This window comes from Electrophorus electricus, chromosome 3 (genome assembly GCF_041902795.1).
Source record: "Electrophorus electricus isolate QZ-2024a chromosome 3, ASM4190279v1, whole genome shotgun sequence".
In the NCBI taxonomy this organism is placed as follows: domain Eukaryota; kingdom Metazoa; phylum Chordata; class Actinopteri; order Gymnotiformes; family Gymnotidae; genus Electrophorus; species Electrophorus electricus.
Window position 1 is genome coordinate 41751736 of NC_137499.1, and position 18062 is coordinate 41769797.

Genomic DNA, 18062 nt, shown 5'->3' on the forward strand with positions numbered 1-18062 from the left:
ATGACGGTGGTAGTGATGGTTTTGACTTTCCTCTCCCCAGACGAGTCTCCTGTCGGCCAACGCAGCGCGGGATGAGACGGCGCGTCTGGAGGAGAGACGAGGCATCATCGAGTTCCACGTCATCGGGAACTCCCTCTCCCAGAAGTCCAACCAGAAAATCCTAATGTGGCTCGTGGGTCTTCAGAACGTCTTCTCTCACCAGCTACCCCGCATGCCCAAGGAGTACATCACACGCCTGGTGTTCGACCCGTGAGTGCCGCTGACCCTTGACCTTCGTATACTGCCCATGACACAGCTCGTGTCACATGCTGTGTAATAACATCATGTCATCAAATAGACAAATAGATGTCCTGTGTTTTTGGTGGACATGAAGACTAAATTGGTCTCCTATCCAATCCCAGTTTTAAAGAGTAATGGACATTTTTTGATCGTGCGTGCGTGTGTGTGTTTGTGCGTTTGTCTGTCCAGGAAGCACAAGACACTGGCTCTGATCAAAGACGGCCGTGTGATTGGGGGAATCTGCTTCCGTATGTTCCCAACTCAGGGCTTCACCGAGATCGTCTTCTGTGCCGTAACGTCGAACGAACAGGTCAAGGTACAGAGACCTTAAACCACTCCTAAGGACTTAAAGCACTCTTAAGGAGACTGACTGAACCCAGCCGTGAGACCAGTTGTAGGCTGAAAACTGCCATTTCCATAAATGCGGTCGGCCTGATTACTTCAGTTCTTCTTCTGACTCGTGGAAGGCCTACCAAACCCACCAGGCCTGCCAGGCTGAGCTCCTCCTCTCTAACGCCTGCGCTTGGGTTTCTTATGCCATTTTTGTGGCATAAGGCATCCTGCCTTTGAAATATTTGTCCATTAGTTAAATGTGTATGTGTGTAATATTTTTAATGACCAAACGCTGTCGGAGAAAAGATCCACCAGTACGTTTACTATCGGACAGGTTCAGGTGTTGTGAATCAATAACGTCGCCTGTGTGTGTGTGTGTGTGTGTGTCAGGGATATGGCACACATCTGATGAACCACCTGAAGGAGTATCACATCAAACACAACATTCTCTACTTCCTCACCTACGCTGATGAATATGCCATTGGCTACTTCAAGAAACAGGTGCTCCTTTTCGGTCTTTCTGTCTCCCTCGCTCTTCTCTCCTTACAGCACATGTTTGAGTTCTTCTCCTGTAGAGTTTGAGGTTCCAGACACATGGTTCACTGTCCCTCAGATAATTGATGTCTTCATAGTTGTGTAATTAGGTGGCTTGTGTTTGGGTTGGATGTACATACACACTTTAGGGGAGGGGTTGGGAGGGGCCCTGCTGTAGTTCACATTTACGACATTTTACATTTACAGCATTTATCAGATGCTTTTATCCAAAGCAACTTACAATCATGACTGTACACAACTTGAGTAATTGAGGGTTAAGGGTCTTGCTCAGGGGCGCAACAGTGGCAACCTGGCAGTGGTGGGACTTGAACTGGTGACCTTCTGATTACAAGTCAATTACCTGAACCACTGAGCACCACTGCTCACACTTGCCTTTACCCTTAACTGAGCCCCTGGGTTAGTTTGGTACCGTCCTGCTTTCCCTGATGTTCAGGGCTTCACCAAAGACATCAAAGTGCCGAAGACTCGCTATCTTGGCTACATTAAGGACTACGAAGGGGCCACACTGATGGAGTGTGAGCTCAATCCCAGAATCCCCTACACAGAGCTGTCACACATCATCAAGAGACAGAAGGAGGTAAGACACCTGTCTGCATCAAAGTAAAAGTACTAAACTAATCTGGTTATAACACTGTAGCTTTCAGTACTTGTAGCGTTTCTGTCATACGTGGTGGGTGTGTGTCTGTCAGCATGCCTTACTGCAAAGGCTAATCACATGAGTGGAGAGTCAGTGGCGTGTGTGTGTGTGTGTGTGTGTTGCAGATCATTAAGAAGCTCATTGAGCGTAAGCAGAGTCAGATCAGGAAGGTGTACCCTGGGCTAACCTGCTTCAAAGAAGGAGTCCGACAGATACCTGTGGAGAGCATTCCTGGCATTAGTAAGAGTGTGTGTGTACATGTGTGTGAGTGCTTGTATCTACGTGTGAGTGTGTCTGTTATCGTGCTCTTAGCGTGTGTGTGTCTGTTATCGTGCTCTCAGCGTGTGTGACTGCGTGTGTTACCGTGCTCTCAGCGTGTGTGACTGCGTGTGTTACCGTGCTCTAAGCGTGTGTGACTGCGTGCGTGTTATCGTGCTCTTAGCGCGTGTGTTAGTATTATCATGCTCTAAGCATGTGTGTTGTGCTCGAAGTGTCTGTGTATGTACGTGTGAGTGTTTGTGTGTGCCTGTGTTATCATGCTCTTAGCATGTGTGCATGTTATTGTGCTCTAAGTGAGTGTGTGCGTGTATGTACGTGTGCACGTGTGTTACTGTGTTCTAAGCGCGTGTTTGTTATCGTGATCATGCTCTGTGTGTGTGTGTGTGTGATCGTGCTCTGTGTGTGTGTGTGTGTGATCGTGCTCTGTGTGTGTGTGTGTGTGATCGTGCTCTGTGTGTGTGTGTGTGTGATCGTGCTCTGTGTGTGTGTGTGTGTGATCGTGCTCTGTGTGTGTGTGTGTGTGTGATCGTGCTCTGTGTGTGTGTGTGTGTGTGATCGTGCTCTGTGTGTGTGTGTGTGTGTGTGATCGTGCTCTGTGTGTGTGTGTGTGTGTGATCGTGCTCTGTGTGTGTGTGTGTGTGTGATCGTGCTCTGTGTGTGTGTGTGTGTGTGATCGTGCTCTGTGTGTGTGTGTGTGATCGTGCTCTGTGTGTGTGTGTGTGTGTGTGTGTGTGTGATCGTGCTCTGTGTGTGTGTGATCGTGCTCTGTGTGTGTGTGATCCTGCTCTGTGTGTGTGTGATCGTGCTCTGTGTGTGTGTGATCGTGCTCTGTGTGTGTGTGATCGTGCTCTGTGTGTGTGTGATCGTGCTCTGTGTGTGTGTGATCGTGCTCTGTGTGTGTGTGATAGTGCTCTGTGTGTGTGTGTGTGTGTGTTTGTGTGTGTGTGTGATCGTGCTCTCTGTGTGTGTGTGTGTGTGTGTGTGTGTGTGTGTGTGATCATGCTCTCTGTGTGTGTGTGTGTGTGATCATGCTCTCTGTGTGTGTGTGTGTGTGTGATCGTGCTCTGTGTGTGTGTGATCGTGCTCTCTGTGTGTGTGTGATCGTGCTCTCTGTGTGTGTGTGATCGTGCTCTCTGTGTGTGTGTGATCGTGCTCTCTGTGTGTGTGTGATCGTGCTCTCTGTGTGTGTGTGATCGTGCTCTCTGTGTGTGTGTGTGTGTGTGTGTGTGATCGTGCTCTCTGTGTGTGTGTGTGTGTGATCGTGCTCTCTGTGTGTGTGTGTGTGTGTGTGTGTGATCGTGCTCTGTGTGTGTGTGTGTGCTCTGTGTGTGTGTGTGTGTGATCGTGCTCTCTGTGTGTGTGTGTGTGTGTGTGTGATCGTGCTCTCTGTGTGTGTGTGTGATCGTGCTCTCTGTGTGTGTGTGTGTGTGTGATCGTGCTCTCTGTGTGTGTGTGTGTGTGTGTGTGATCGTGCTCTCTGTGTGTGTGTGTGTGTGTGTGTGTGATCGTGCTCTCTGTGTGTGTGTGTGTGATCGTGCTCTGTGTGTGTGTGTGTGTGTGTGATCGTGCTCTCTGTGTGTGTGTGTGTGTGTGTGTGTGTGTGTGTGTGTGATCGTGCTCTCTGTGTGTGTGTGTGATCGTGCTCTCTGTGTGTGTGTGTGATCGTGCTCTCTGTGTGTGTGTGTGATCGTGCTCTCTGTGTGTGTGTGTGATCGTGCTCTCTGTGTGTGTGTGTGTGTGTGTGTGTGTGATCGTGCTCTCTGTGTGTGTGTGTGTGTGTGATCGTGCTCTCTGTGTGTGTGTGTGTGATCGTGCTCTCTGTGTGTGTGTGTGATCGTGCTCTCTGTGTGTGTGTGTGATCGTGCTCTCTGTGTGTGTGTGTGTGTGATCGTGCTCTCTGTGTGTGTGTGTGATCGTGCTCTCTGTGTGTGTGTGTGATCGTGCTCTCTGTGTGTGTGTGTGTGTGTGTGATCGTGCTCTCTGTGTGTGTGTGTGTGTGTGTGTGTGATCGTGCTCTCTGTGTGTGTGTGTGTGTGATCGTGCTCTGTGTGTGTGTGTGTGTGATCGTGCTCTCTGTGTGTGTGTGTGTGTGATCGTGCTCTCTGTGTGTGTGTGTGATCGTGCTCTCTGTGTGTGTGTGTGTGTGTGTGTGTGATCGTGCTCTCTGTGTGTGTGTGTGTGTGTGTGTGATCGTGCTCTCTGTGTGTGTGTGTGTGTGTGTGTGTGTGTGTGTGTGATCGTGCTCTGTGTGTGTGTGTGTGATCGTGCTCTGTGTGTGTGTGTGTGTGTGTGTGTGTGTGTGTGTGTGTGTGTGTGTGTGTGTGTGTGTGTGATCGTGCTCTCTGTGTGTGTGTGTGATCGTGCTCTCTGTGTGTGTGTGTGTGTGTGTGTGATCGTGCTCTCTGTGTGTGTGTGTGTGTGTGTGTGTGTGTGTGTGTGATCGTGCTCTCTGTGTGTGTGTGTGTGTGTGATCGTGCTCTCTGTGTGTGTGTGTGTGTGTGTGTGTGTGTGTGTGTGTGATCGTGCTCTCTGTGTGTGTGTGTGTGTGTGATCGTGCTCTCTGTGTGTGTGTGTGTGTGTGTGTGTGTGTGTGATCGTGCTCTCTGTGTGTGTGTGTGTGTGTGTGAGATCGTGCTCTCTGTGTGTGTGTGTGTGTGTGTGATCGTGCTCTCTGTGTGTGTGTGTGTGTGTGTGATCGTGCTGTCTGTGTGTGTGTGTGTGTGTGTGATCGTGCTCTCTGTGTGTGTGTGTGTGTGTGATCGTGCTCTCTGTGTGTGTGTGTGTGTGTGTGATCGTGCTCTCTGTGTGTGTGTGTGTGTGTGTGATCGTGCTCTCTGTGTGTGTGTGTGTGTGTGTGTGATCGTGCTCTCTGTGTGTGTGTGTGTGTGTGATCGTGCTCTCTGTGTGTGTGTGTGTGTGTGATCGTGCTCTCTGTGTGTGTGTGTGTGTGTGATCGTGCTCTCTGTGTGTGTGTGTGTGTGTGATCGTGCTCTCTGTGTGTGTGTGTGTGTGTGTGTGTGTGTGTGTGATCGTGCTCTCTGTGTGTGTGTGTGTGTGTGTGTGTGATCGTGCTCTGTGTGTGTGTGTGTGTGTGTGATCGTGCTCTCTGTGTGTGTGTGTGTGTGTGATCGTGCTCTCTGTGTGTGTGTGTGTGTGTGTGTGATCGTGCTCTCTGTGTGTGTGTGTGTGTGTGTGTGATCGTGCTCTCTGTGTGTGTGTGTGTGTGTGTGATCGTGCTCTCTGTGTGTGTGTGTGTGTGTGATCGTGCTCTCTGTGTGTGTGTGTGTGTGTGTGATCGTGCTCTCTGTGTGTGTGTGTGATCGTGCTCTCTGTGTGTGTGTGTGATCGTGCTCTCTGTGTGTGTGTGTGATCGTGCTCTCTGTGTGTGTGTGTGTGTGTGATCGTGCTCTCTGTGTGTGTGTGTGTGTGTGTGATCGTGCTCTCTGTGTGTGTGTGTGTGTGTGTGATCGTGCTCTCTGTGTGTGTGTGTGTGTGTGTGATCGTGCTCTCTGTGTGTGTGTGTGATCGTGCTCTCTGTGTGTGTGTGTGATCATGCTCTCTGTGTGTGTGTGTGTGTGTGTGTGTGATCGTGCTCTCTGTGTGTGTGTGTGTGTGTGTGTGATCGTGCTCTCTGTGTGTGTGTGTGTGATCGTGCTCTCTGTGTGTGTGTGTGTGTGTGATCGTGCTCTGTGTGTGTGTGTGTGTGATCGTGCTCTCTGTGTGTGTGTGTGTGTGTGTGTGTGTGTGTGTGTGTGATCGTGCTCTCTGTGTGTGTGTGTGTGTGTGTGTGTGTGTGTGTGTGATCGTGCTCTGTGTGTGTGTGTGTGTGTGTGATCGTGCTCTGTGTGTGTGTGTGATCGTGCTCTCTGTGTGTGTGTGTGTGTGTGTGTGTGTGTGATCGTGCTCTCTGTGTGTGTGTGTGTGTGTGATCGTGCTCTCTGTGTGTGTGTGTGTGTGTGATCGTGCTCTCTGTGTGTGTGTGATCGTGCTCTGTGTGTGTGTGTGTGTGTGTGTGTGTGTGTGTGTGTGTGTGTGATCGTGCTCTCTGTGTGTGTGTGTGTGTGTGTGTGTGTGTGTGTGATCGTGCTCTCTGTGTGTGTGTGTGTGATCGTGCTCTCTGTGTGTGTGATCGTGCTCTCTGTGTGTGTGTGTGTGTGATCGTGCTCTCTGTGTGTGTGTGTGTGATCGTGCTCTCTGTGTGTGTGTGTGTGATCGTGCTCTCTGTGTGTGTGTGTGTGATCGTGCTCTCTGTGTGTGTGTGATCGTGCTCTCTGTGTGTGTGTGTGATCGTGCTCTCTGTGTGTGTGTGTGTGTGTGTGTGTGATCGTGCTCTCTGTGTGTGTGTGTGTGTGATCGTGCTCTCTGTGTGTGTGTGTGTGTGTGATCGTGCTCTCTGTGTGTGTGATCGTGCTCTCTGTGTGTGTGTGTGTGTGATCGTGCTCTCTGTGTGTGTGTGTGTGTGTGTGTGATCGTGCTCTCTGTGTGTGTGTGTGTGTGTGTGTGATCGTGCTCTCTGTGTGTGTGTGTGATCGTGCTCTCTGTGTGTGTGTGTGTGTGTGTGTGTGTGATCGTGCTCTGTGTGTGTGTGTGTGTGTGTGTGTGATCGTGCTCTCTGTGTGTGTGTGTGTGTGTGTGTGTGTGATCGTGCTCTCTGTGTGTGTGTGTGTGTGTGTGATCGTGCTCTCTGTGTGTGTGTGATCGTGCTCTCTGTGTGTGTGTGTGTGTGTGATCGTGCTCTCTGTGTGTGTGTGTGTGTGTGTGTGATCGTGCTCTCTGTGTGTGTGTGTGTGTGTGTGTGATCGTGCTCTCTGTGTGTGTGTGTGTGTGTGTGATCGTGCTCTCTGTGTGTGTGTGTGTGTGTGTGTGTGATCGTGCTCTCTGTGTGTGTGTGTGTGTGTGATCGTGCTCTCTGTGTGTGTGTGTGTGTGTGTGTGTGATCGTGCTCTCTGTGTGTGTGTGTGTGTGTGTGTGTGTGTATGTGTGTGTGTGTGTGTGTGTGTGTGTGTATGTGTGTGTGTGTGTGTGTGTGTGTGATCGTGCTCTCTGTGTGTGTGTGTGTGTGTGTGTGTGATCGTGCTCTGTGTGTGTGTGTGTGTGTGTGTGTGTGATCGTGCTCTCTGTGTGTGTGTGTGTGTGTGTGTGATCGTGCTCTCTGTGTGTGTGTGTGTGTGTGTGTGATCGTGCTCTCTGTGTGTGTGTGTGTGTGTGATCGTGCTCTCTGTGTGTGTGTGTGTGTGTGTGATCGTGCTCTCTGTGTGTGTGTGTGTGTGTGTGATCGTGCTCTCTGTGTGTGTGTGTGTGTGTGTGATCGTGCTCTCTGTGTGTGTGTGTGTGATCGTGCTCTCTGTGTGTGATCGTGCTCTCTGTGTGTGTGTGTGATCGTGCTCTCTGTGTGTGTGTGTGTGTGTGTGTGTGTGTGAGATCGTGCTCTCTGTGTGTGTGTGTGTGTGTGTGTGTGTGTGTGATCGTGCTCTCTGTGTGTGTGTGTGTGTGTGATCGTGCTCTCTGTGTGTGTGTGTGTGTGTGTGATCGTGCTCTCTGTGTGTGTGTGTGTGTGTGTGATCGTGCTCTCTGTGTGTGTGTGATCGTGCTCTCTGTGTGTGTGTGTGATCGTGCTCTCTGTGTGTGTGTGTGTGTGTGTGTGTGTGTGTGATCGTGCTCTCTGTGTGTGTGTGTGTGTGTGTGTGATCGTGCTCTCTGTGTGTGTGTGTGTGTGATCGTGCTCTCTGTGTGTGTGTGTGTGTGTGTGTGTGATCGTGCTCTGTGTGTGTGTGTGTGTGTGATCGTGCTCTCTGTGTGTGTGTGTGTGTGTGTGTGTGTGATCGTGCTCTCTGTGTGTGTGTGTGTGTGTGTGTGTGTGATCGTGCTCTGTGTGTGTGTGTGTGTGTGTGATCGTGCTCTGTGTGTGTGTGTGATCGTGCTCTCTGTGTGTGTGTGTGTGTGATCGTGCTCTCTGTGTGTGTGTGTGTGTGTGTGTGTGTGATCGTGCTCTCTGTGTGTGTGTGTGTGTGATCGTGCTCTCTGTGTGTGTGTGTGTGTGTGTGATCGTGCTCTCTGTGTGTGTGTGTGTGTGATCGTGCTCTCTGTGTGTGTGTGTGTGTGATCGTGCTCTCTGTGTGTGTGTGATCGTGCTCTGTGTGTGTGTGTGTGTGTGTGTGTGTGTGTGTGTGTGATCGTGCTCTCTGTGTGTGTGTGTGTGTGTGTGTGTGTGTGATCGTGCTCTCTGTGTGTGTGTGTGTGTGTGTGTGTGTGTGTGTGTGTGTGATCGTGCTCTCTGTGTGTGTGATCGTGCTCTCTGTGTGTGTGTGTGTGATCGTGCTCTCTGTGTGTGTGTGTGTGATCGTGCTCTCTGTGTGTGTGTGTGTGATCGTGCTCTCTGTGTGTGTGTGTGTGTGATCGTGCTCTCTGTGTGTGTGTGTGTGTGTGATCGTGCTCTCTGTGTGTGTGTGTGTGTGTGATCGTGCTCTCTGTGTGTGTGTGTGTGTGATCGTGCTCTCTGTGTGTGTGATCGTGCTCTCTGTGTGTGTGTGTGTGTGTGTGATCGTGCTCTCTGTGTGTGTGTGTGTGTGTGTGTGATCGTGCTCTGTGTGTGTGTGTGTGTGATCGTGCTCTCTGTGTGTGTGTGTGTGTGTGTGTGTGTGATCGTGCTCTCTGTGTGTGTGTGTGTGTGTGTGTGTGTGATCGTGCTCTGTGTGTGTGTGTGTGTGTGTGATCGTGCTCTGTGTGTGTGTGTGATCGTGCTCTCTGTGTGTGTGTGTGTGTGTGTGTGTGTGATCGTGCTCTCTGTGTGTGTGTGTGTGTGTGTGTGTGTGATCGTGCTCTCTGTGTGTGTGTGTGTGTGATCGTGCTCTCTGTGTGTGTGTGTGTGTGTGATCGTGCTCTCTGTGTGTGTGTGTGTGTGATCGTGCTCTCTGTGTGTGTGTGATCGTGCTCTGTGTGTGTGTGTGTGTGTGTGTGTGTGTGTGTGATCGTGCTCTCTGTGTGTGTGTGTGTGTGTGTGTGTGTGTGATCGTGCTCTCTGTGTGTGTGTGTGTGTGTGTGATCGTGCTCTCTGTGTGTGTGTGTGTGATCGTGCTCTCTGTGTGTGTGATCGTGCTCTCTGTGTGTGTGTGTGTGATCGTGCTCTCTGTGTGTGTGTGTGTGATCGTGCTCTCTGTGTGTGTGTGTGTGATCGTGCTCTCTGTGTGTGTGTGTGTGTGATCGTGCTCTCTGTGTGTGTGTGTGTGTGTGATCGTGCTCTCTGTGTGTGTGTGTGTGTGATCGTGCTCTCTGTGTGTGTGATCGTGCTCTCTGTGTGTGTGTGTGTGTGTGATCGTGCTCTCTGTGTGTGTGTGTGTGTGTGTGTGTGTGTGTGATCGTGCTCTCTGTGTGTGTGTGTGTGATCGTGCTCTCTGTGTGTGTGTGTGTGTGTGTGTGTGTGTGATCGTGCTCTCTGTGTGTGTGTGTGTGTGTGATCGTGCTCTCTGTGTGTGTGTGATCGTGCTCTCTGTGTGTGTGTGATCGTGCTCTGTGTGTGTGTGTGTGTGTGTGTGTGTGTGATCGTGCTCTCTGTGTGTGTGTGTGTGTGTGTGTGTGTGTGTGTGTGTGATCGTGCTGTGTGTGTGTGTGATCGTGCTCTCTGTGTGTGTGATCGTGCTCTCTGTGTGTGTGATCGTGCTCTCTGTGTGTGTGATCGTGCTCTCTGTGTGTGTGTGTGTGTGATCGTGCTCTCTGTGTGTGTGTGTGTGTGTGATCGTGCTCTCTGTGTGTGTGTGTGTGATCGTGCTCTCTGTGTGTGTGTGATCGTGCTCTCTGTGTGTGTGTGTGATCGTGCTCTCTGTGTGTGTGTGTGTGTGTGTGTGATCGTGCTCTCTGTGTGTGTGTGTGTGTGATCGTGCTCTCTGTGTGTGTGTGTGTGTGTGTGATCGTGCTCTCTGTGTGTGTGATCGTGCTCTCTGTGTGTGTGTGTGTGTGATCGTGCTCTCTGTGTGTGTGTGTGTGTGATCGTGCTCTCTGTGTGTGTGTGTGTGTGTGTGTGTGTGTGATCGTGCTCTCTGTGTGTGTGTGTGTGTGTGTGTGATCGTGCTCTCTGTGTGTGTGTGTGATCGTGCTCTCTGTGTGTGTGTGTGATCGTGCTCTCTGTGTGTGTGTGTGTGTGTGTGTGTGATCGTGCTCTGTGTGTGTGTGTGTGTGTGTGTGTGTGATCGTGCTCTGTGTGTGTGTGTGTGTGTGTGTGTGATCGTGCTCTGTGTGTGTGTGTGTGTGTGTGATCGTGCTCTCTGTGTGTGTGTGTGTGTGTGTGTGATCGTGCTCTCTGTGTGTGTGTGTGTGTGTGTGTGTGATCGTGCTCTCTGTGTGTGTGTGTGTGTGTGTGTGTGTGATCGTGCTCTCTGTGTGTGTGTGTGTGTGTGTGTGTGTGATCGTGCTCTCTGTGTGTGTGTGTGTGATCGTGCTCTCTGTGTGTGTGTGTGTGATCGTGCTCTCTGTGTGTGTGTGTGTGATCGTGCTCTGTGTGTGTGTGTGTGTGATCGTGCTCTCTGTGTGTGTGTGTGTGTGTGTGTGATCGTGCTCTCTGTGTGTGTGTGTGTGTGTGTGATCGTGCTCTCTGTGTGTGTGTGTGTGTGTGTGATCGTGCTCTCTGTGTGTGTGTGTGTGTGTGTGTGATCGTGCTCTCTGTGTGTGTGTGTGATCGTGCTCTCTGTGTGTGTGTGTGATCGTGCTCTCTGTGTGTGTGTGTGTGTGTGTGTGTGATCGTGCTCTGTGTGTGTGTGTGTGTGTGTGTGTGTGATCGTGCTCTGTGTGTGTGTGTGTGTGTGTGTGTGTGTGTGATCGTGCTCTGTGTGTGTGTGTGTGTGTGTGTGTGATCGTGCTCTGTGTGTGTGTGTGTGTGTGTGTGTGATCGTGCTCTCTGTGTGTGTGTGTGTGTGTGTGTGATCGTGCTCTCTGTGTGTGTGTGTGTGTGTGTGTGTGATCGTGCTCTCTGTGTGTGTGTGTGTGTGTGTGTGTGATCGTGCTCTCTGTGTGTGTGTGTGTGATCGTGCTCTCTGTGTGTGTGTGTGTGATCGTGCTCTCTGTGTGTGTGTGTGTGATCGTGCTCTCTGTGTGTGTGTGTGTGATCGTGCTCTCTGTGTGTGTGTGTGTGTGTGTGTGATCGTGCTCTCTGTGTGTGTGTGTGTGTGTGTGTGATCGTGCTCTCTGTGTGTGTGTGTGTGTGTGTGATCGTGCTCTCTGTGTGTGTGTGTGTGTGTGATCGTGCTCTCTGTGTGTGTGTGTGTGTGTGTGTGATCGTGCTCTCTGTGTGTGTGTGTGTGTGTGTGTGTGATCGTGCTCTCTGTGTGTGTGTGTGTGTGTGTGTGTGTGTGTGTGATCGTGCTCTCTGTGTGTGTGTGTGTGTGATCGTGCTCTCTGTGTGTGTGTGTGTGTGTGTGATCGTGCTCTCTGTGTGTGTGTGTGTGTGTGTGTGTGTGTGATCGTGCTCTCTGTGTGTGTGTGTGTGTGTGTGTGATCGTGCTCTCTGTGTGTGTGTGTGTGTGTGATCGTGCTCTCTGTGTGTGTGTGTGTGTGTGTGATCGTGCTCTCTGTGTGTGTGTGTGTGTGTGTGTGATCGTGCTCTCTGTGTGTGTGTGTGTGATCGTGCTCTCTGTGTGTGATCGTGCTCTCTGTGTGTGTGTGTGATCGTGCTCTCTGTGTGTGTGTGTGTGTGTGTGTGTGTGTGTGTGATCGTGCTCTCTGTGTGTGTGTGTGTGTGTGTGTGTGTGTGTGATCGTGCTCTCTGTGTGTGTGTGTGTGTGTGTGATCGTGCTCTCTGTGTGTGTGTGTGTGTGTGTGATCGTGCTCTCTGTGTGTGTGTGTGTGTGTGTGATCGTGCTCACTGTGTGTGTGTGTGTGATCGTGCTCTCTGTGTGTGTGTGTGTGATCATGCTCTCTGTGTGTGTGTGTGTGTGTGTGTGTGTGTGTGTGTGATCGTGCTCTCTGTGTGTGTGTGTGTGTGTGTGTGATCGTGCTCTCTGTGTGTGTGTGTGTGATCGTGCTCTCTGTGTGTGTGTGTGTGTGTGATCGTGCTCTGTGTGTGTGTGTGTGTGATCGTGCTCTGTGTGTGTGTGTGTGTGTGTGTGTGTGTGTGTGTGATCGTGCTCTCTGTGTGTGTGTGTGTGTGTGTGTGTGATCGTGCTCTGTGTGTGTGTGTGTGTGTGTGATCGTGCTCTGTGTGTGTGTGTGATCGTGCTCTCTGTGTGTGTGTGTGTGTGTGTGTGTGTGATCGTGCTCTCTGTGTGTGTGTGTGTGTGTGTGTGTGTGTGTGTGTGATCGTGCTCTCTGTGTGTGTGTGATCGTGCTCTGTGTGTGTGTGTGTGTGTGTGTGTGATCGTGCTCTCTGTGTGTGTGTGTGTGTGTGTGATCGTGCTCTCTGTGTGTGTGTGTGTGTGTGATCGTGCTCTCTGTGTGTGTGTGTGATCGTGCTCTCTGTGTGTGTGTGTGATCATGCTCTCTGTGTGTGTGTGTGTGTGTGTGTGATCGTGCTCTCTGTGTGTGTGTGTGTGTGTGTGTGATCGTGCTCTCTGTGTGTGTGTGTGTGATCGTGCTCTCTGTGTGTGTGTGTGTGTGTGTGATCGTGCTCTGTGTGTGTGTGTGTGTGATCGTGCTCTCTGTGTGTGTGTGTGTATGTGTGTGTGTGATCGTGCTCTCTGTGTGTGTGTGTGTGTGTGTGTGTGTGTGTGTGTGTGTGTGTGTGTGTGTGTGATCGTGCTCTGTGTGTGTGTGTGTGTGTGTGATCGTGCTCTGTGTGTGTGTGTGATCGTGCTCTCTGTGTGTGTGTGTGTGTGTGTGTGATCGTGCTCTCTGTGTGTGTGTGTGTGTGTGATCGTGCTCTCTGTGTGTGTGTGATCGTGCTCTGTGTGTGTGTGTGTGTGTGATCGTGTGTGTGTGTGTGTGTGTGTGATCGTGCTCTCTGTGTGTGTGTGTGTGTGTGTGTGTGTGTGTGTGATCGTGCTCTCTGTGTGTGTGTGTGTGTGATCGTGCTCTCTGTGTGTGTGATCGTGCTCTCTGTGTGTGTGTGTGTGTGATCGTGCTCTCTGTGTGTGTGTGTGTGATCGTGCTCTCTGTGTGTGTGTGATCGTGCTCTCTGTGTGTGTGTGTGATCGTGCTCTCTGTGTGTGTGTGTGTGTGTGTGTGTGATCGTGCTCTCTGTGTGTGTGTGTGTGTGATCGTGCTCTCTGTGTGTGTGTGTGTGTGTGTGATCGTGCTCTCTGTGTGTGTGATCGTGCTCTCTGTGTGTGTGTGTGTGTGATCGTGCTCTCTGTGTGTGTGTGTGTGTGTGTGTGATCGTGCTCTCTGTGTGTGTGTGTGTGTGTGTGTGATCGTGCTCTCTGTGTGTGTGTGTGATCGTGCTCTCTGTGTGTGTGTGTGATCGTGCTCTCTGTGTGTGTGTGTGTGTGTGTGTGATCGTGCTCTGTGTGTGTGTGTGTGTGTGTGTGTGATCGTGCTCTCTGTGTGTGTGTGTGTGTGTGTGTGTGTGTGTGATCGTGCTCTCTGTGTGTGTGTGTGTGTGTGTGATCGTGCTCTCTGTGTGTGTGTGTGTGTGTGTGATCGTGCTCTCTGTGTGTGTGTGTGTGATCGTGCTCTCTGTGTGTGTGTGTGTGTGTGTGATCGTGCTCTCTGTGTGTGTGTGTGTGTGTGTGTGATCGTGCTCTCTGTGTGTGTGTGTGTGTGTGTGATCGTGCTCTCTGTGTGTGTGTGTGTGTGTGTGTGTGATCGTGCTCTCTGTGTGTGTGTGTGTGTGTGATCGTGCTCTCTGTGTGTGTGTGTGTGTGTGTGTGTGATCGTGCTCTCTGTGTGTGTGTGTGTGTGTGTGTGTGTGATCGTGCTCTGTGTGTGTGTGTGTGTGTGTGTGTGTGATCGTGCTCTCTGTGTGTGTGTGTGTGTGTGTGTGTGTGATCGTGCTCTCTGTGTGTGTGTGTGTGTGTGTGTGATCGTGCTCTCTGTGTGTGTGTGTGTGTGTGATCGTGCTCTCTGTGTGTGTGTGTGTGTGTGTGATCGTGCTCTCTGTGTGTGTGTGTGTGTGTGATCGTGCTCTCTGTGTGTGTGTGTGTGATCGTGCTCTCTGTGTGTGATCGTGCTCTCTGTGTGTGTGTGTGATCGTGCTCTCTGTGTGTGTGTGTGTGTGTGTGTGTGTGTGTGTGTGTGTGAGATCGTGCTCTCTGTGTGTGTGTGTGTGTGTGTGTGTGTGTGTGATCGTGCTCTCTGTGTGTGTGTGTGTGTGTGTGTGTGATCGTGCTCTCTGTGTGTGTGTGTGTGTGTGTGATCGTGCTCTCTGTGTGTGTGTGTGTGTGTGTGATCGTGCTCTCTGTGTGTGTGTGTGATCGTGCTCTCTGTGTGTGTGTGTGATCGTGCTCTCTGTGTGTGTGTGTGTGTGTGTGTGTGTGATCGTGCTCTCTGTGTGTGTGTGTGTGTGTGTGTGTGATCGTGCTCTCTGTGTGTGTGTGTGTGATCGTGCTCTCTGTGTGTGTGTGTGTGTGTGTGTGATCGTGCTCTGTGTGTGTGTGTGTGTGATCGTGCTCTCTGTGTGTGTGTGTGTGTGTGTGTGTGTGATCGTGCTCTCTGTGTGTGTGTGTGTGTGTGTGTGTGTGATCGTGCTCTGTGTGTGTGTGTGTGTGTGTGATCGTGCTCTGTGTGTGTGTGTGATCGTGCTCTCTGTGTGTGTGTGTGTGTGTGTGTGTGTGTGATCGTGCTCTCTGTGTGTGTGTGTGTGTGTGTGTGTGTGTGTGTGTGTGATCGTGCTCTCTGTGTGTGTGTGTGTGTGTGATCGTGCTCTCTGTGTGTGTGTGTGTGTGTGTGTGTGTGTGTGATCGTGCTCTCTGTGTGTGTGTGTGTGTGTGTGAGATCGTGCTCTCTGTGTGTGTGTGTGTGTGTGTGTGAGATCGTGCTCTCTGTGTGTGTGTGTGATCGTGCTCTCTGTGTGTGTGTGTGTGTGTGTGATCGTGCTCTCTGTGTGTGTGTGTGTGTGTGTGTGTGATCGTGCTCTCTGTGTGTGTGTGTGTGTGTGTGATCGTGCTCTCTGTGTGTGTGTGTGTGTGTGTGATCGTGCTCTCTGTGTGTGTGTGTGTGTGTGATCGTGCTCTCTGTGTGTGTGTGTGTGTGTGATCGTGCTCTCTGTGTGTGTGTGTGTGTGTGTGTGATCGTGCTCTCTGTGTGTGTGTGTGTGTGTGTGTGTGTGTGTGTGATCGTGCTCTCTGTGTGTGTGTGTGTGTGTGTGTGTGTGATCGTGCTCTGTGTGTGTGTGTGTGTGTGTGTGTGATCGTGCTCTGTGTGTGTGTGTGTGTGATCGTGCTCTCTGTGTGTGTGTGTGTGTGTGTGTGTGTGATCGTGCTCTCTGTGTGTGTGTGTGTGTGTGATCGTGCTCTCTGTGTGTGTGTGTGTGTGTGATCGTGCTCTCTGTGTGTGTGTGTGTGTGTGTGATCGTGCTCTCTGTGTGTGTGTGTGTGTGTGTGTGTGTGATCGTGCTCTCTGTGTGTGTGTGTGTGTGTGTGATCGTGCTCTCTGTGTGTGTGTGTGTGTGTGATCGTGCTCTCTGTGTGTGTGTGTGATCGTGCTCTCTGTGTGTGTGTGTGTGTGTGTGTGTGTGATCGTGCTCTCTGTGTGTGTGTGTGTGTGTGTGTGTGTGATCGTGCTCTCTGTGTGTGTGTGTGTGTGTGTGATCGTGCTCTCTGTGTGTGTGTGTGTGTGTGTGATCGTGCTCTCTGTGTGTGTGTGTGTGTGTGATCGTGCTCTCTGTGTGTGTGTGTGATCGTGCTCTCTGTGTGTGTGTGTGATCATGCTCTCTGTGTGTGTGTGTGTGTGTGTGTGATCGTGCTCTCTGTGTGTGTGTGTGTGTGTGTGTGTTCGTGCTCTCTGTGTGTGTGTGTGTGATCGTGCTCTCTGTGTGTGTGTGTGTGTGTGATCGTGCTCTGTGTGTGTGTGTGTGTGATCGTGCTCTCTGTGTGTGTGTGTGTGTGTGTGTGTGTGTGTGATCGTGCTCTCTGTGTGTGTGTGTGTGTGTGTGTGTGTGTGTGTGTGTGTGTGTGTGTGTGATCGTGCTCTGTGTGTGTGTGTGATCGTGCTCTCTGTGTGTGTGTGTGTGTGTGTGTGTGTGATCGTGCTCTCTGTGTGTGTGTGTGTGTGTGATCGTGCTCTCTGTGTGTGTGTGTGTGTGTGATCGTGCTCTCTGTGTGTGTGTGATCGTGCTCTGTGTGTGTGTGTGTGTGTGTGTGTGTGTGTGTGTGTGTGATCGTGCTCTCTGTGTGTGTGTGTGTGTGTGTGTGTGTGTGTGATCGTGCTCTCTGTGTGTGTGTGTGTGATCGTGCTCTCTGTGTGTGTGATCGTGCTCTCTGTGTGTGTGTGTGTGTGATCGTGCTCTCTGTGTGTGTGTGTGTGATCGTGCTCTCTGTGTGTGTGTGATCGTGCTCTCTGTGTGTGTGTGTGATCGTGCTCTCTGTGTGTGTGTGTGTGTGTGTGTGTGTGATCGTGCTCTCTGTGTGTGTGTGTGTGTGAGATCGTGCTCTCTGTGTGTGTGTGTGTGTGTGATCGTGCTCTCTGTGTGTGTGATCGTGCTCTCTGTGTGTGTGTGTGTGTGATCGTGCTCTCTGTGTGTGTGTGTGTGTGTGTGTGATCGTGCTCTCTGTGTGTGTGTGTGTGTGTGTGTGTGATCGTGCTCTCTGTGTGTGTGTGTGATCGTGCTCTCTGTGTGTGTGTGTGTGTGTGTGTGATCGTGCTCTGTGTGTGTGTGTGTGTGTGTGTGTGTGATCGTGCTCTCTGTGTGTGTGTGTGTGTGTGTGTGTGTGATCGTGCTCTCTGTGTGTGTGTGTGTGTGTGTGATCGTGCTCTCTGTGTGTGTGTGTGTGTGTGATCGTGCTCTCTGTGTGTGTGTGTGTGTGTGATCGTGCTCTCTGTGTGTGTGTGTGTGTGTGATCGTGCTCTCTGTGTGTGTGTGTGTGTGTGTGTGTGTGTGATCGTGCTCTCTGTGTGTGTGTGTGTGTGTGATCGTGCTCTCTGTGTGTGTGTGTGTGTGTGTGTGTGATCGTGCTCTCTGTGTGTGTGTGTGTGTGTGATCGTGCTCTCTGTGTGTGTGTGTGTGTGTGTGATCGTGCTCTCTGTGTGTGTGTGTGTGTGTGTGTGTGATCGTGCTCTCTGTGTGTGTGTGTGTGTGTGTGTGTGTGATCGTGCTCTGTGTGTGTGTGTGTGTGTGTGTGTGTGATCGTGCTCTCTGTGTGTGTGTGTGTGTGATCGTGCTCTCTGTGTGTGTGTGTGTGTGTGTGTGATCGTGCTCTCTGTGTGTGTGTGTGTGTGTGTGTGATCGTGCTCTCTGTGTGTGTGTGTGTGTGTGTGATCGTGCTCTCTGTGTGTGTGTGTGTGTGTGATCGTGCTCTCTGTGTGTGTGTGTGTGTGTGTGATCGTGCTCTCTGTGTGTGTGTGTGTGATCGTGCTCTCTGTGTGTGATCGTGCTCTCTGTGTGTGTGTGTGATCGTGCTCTCTGTGTGTGTGTGTGTGTGTGTGTGTGTGTGTGAGATCGTGCTCTCTGTGTGTGTGTGTGTGTGTGTGTGTGTGATCGTGCTCTCTGTGTGTGTGTGTGTGTGTGTGTGTGTGATCGTGCTCTCTGTGTGTGTGTGTGTGTGTGTGATCGTGCTCTCTGTGTGTGTGTGTGTGTGTGTGATCGTGCTCTCTGTGTGTGTGTGTGATCGTGCTCTCTGTGTGTGTGTGTGATCGTGCTCTCTGTGTGTGTGTGTGTGTGTGTGTGTGTGTGTGTGTGTGTGATCGTGCTCTCTGTGTGTGTGTGTGTGTGTGTGTGATCGTGCTCTCTGTGTGTGTGTGTGTGATCGTGCTCTCTGTGTGTGTGTGTGTGTGTGTGTGATCGTGCTCTGTGTGTGTGTGTGTGTGATCGTGCTCTCTGTGTGTGTGTGTGTGTGTGTGTGTGTGATCGTGCTCTCTGTGTGTGTGTGTGTGTGTGTGTGTGTGTGTGATCGTGCTCTGT

At 51.0% G+C, this 18062-nt stretch overlaps 1 protein-coding gene across 2 annotated transcripts in view; it reads left to right on the plus strand.

The window, feature by feature from the left end:
- kat2a (K(lysine) acetyltransferase 2A) overlaps positions 1-18062 on the plus strand; it is a 33251-nt gene that overhangs the window by 4823 nt on the left and 10366 nt on the right. For both annotated transcript variants that reach the window (XM_035531601.2, XM_035531604.2), the window contains 5 exons: positions 41-249; positions 469-595; positions 1003-1113; positions 1601-1744; positions 1930-2044. In XM_035531601.2, coding sequence (XP_035387494.1) covers positions 41-249; positions 469-595; positions 1003-1113; positions 1601-1744; positions 1930-2044 — 706 coding nt within the window. The remainder of the gene's footprint in view (positions 1-40; positions 250-468; positions 596-1002; positions 1114-1600; positions 1745-1929; positions 2045-18062) is intronic.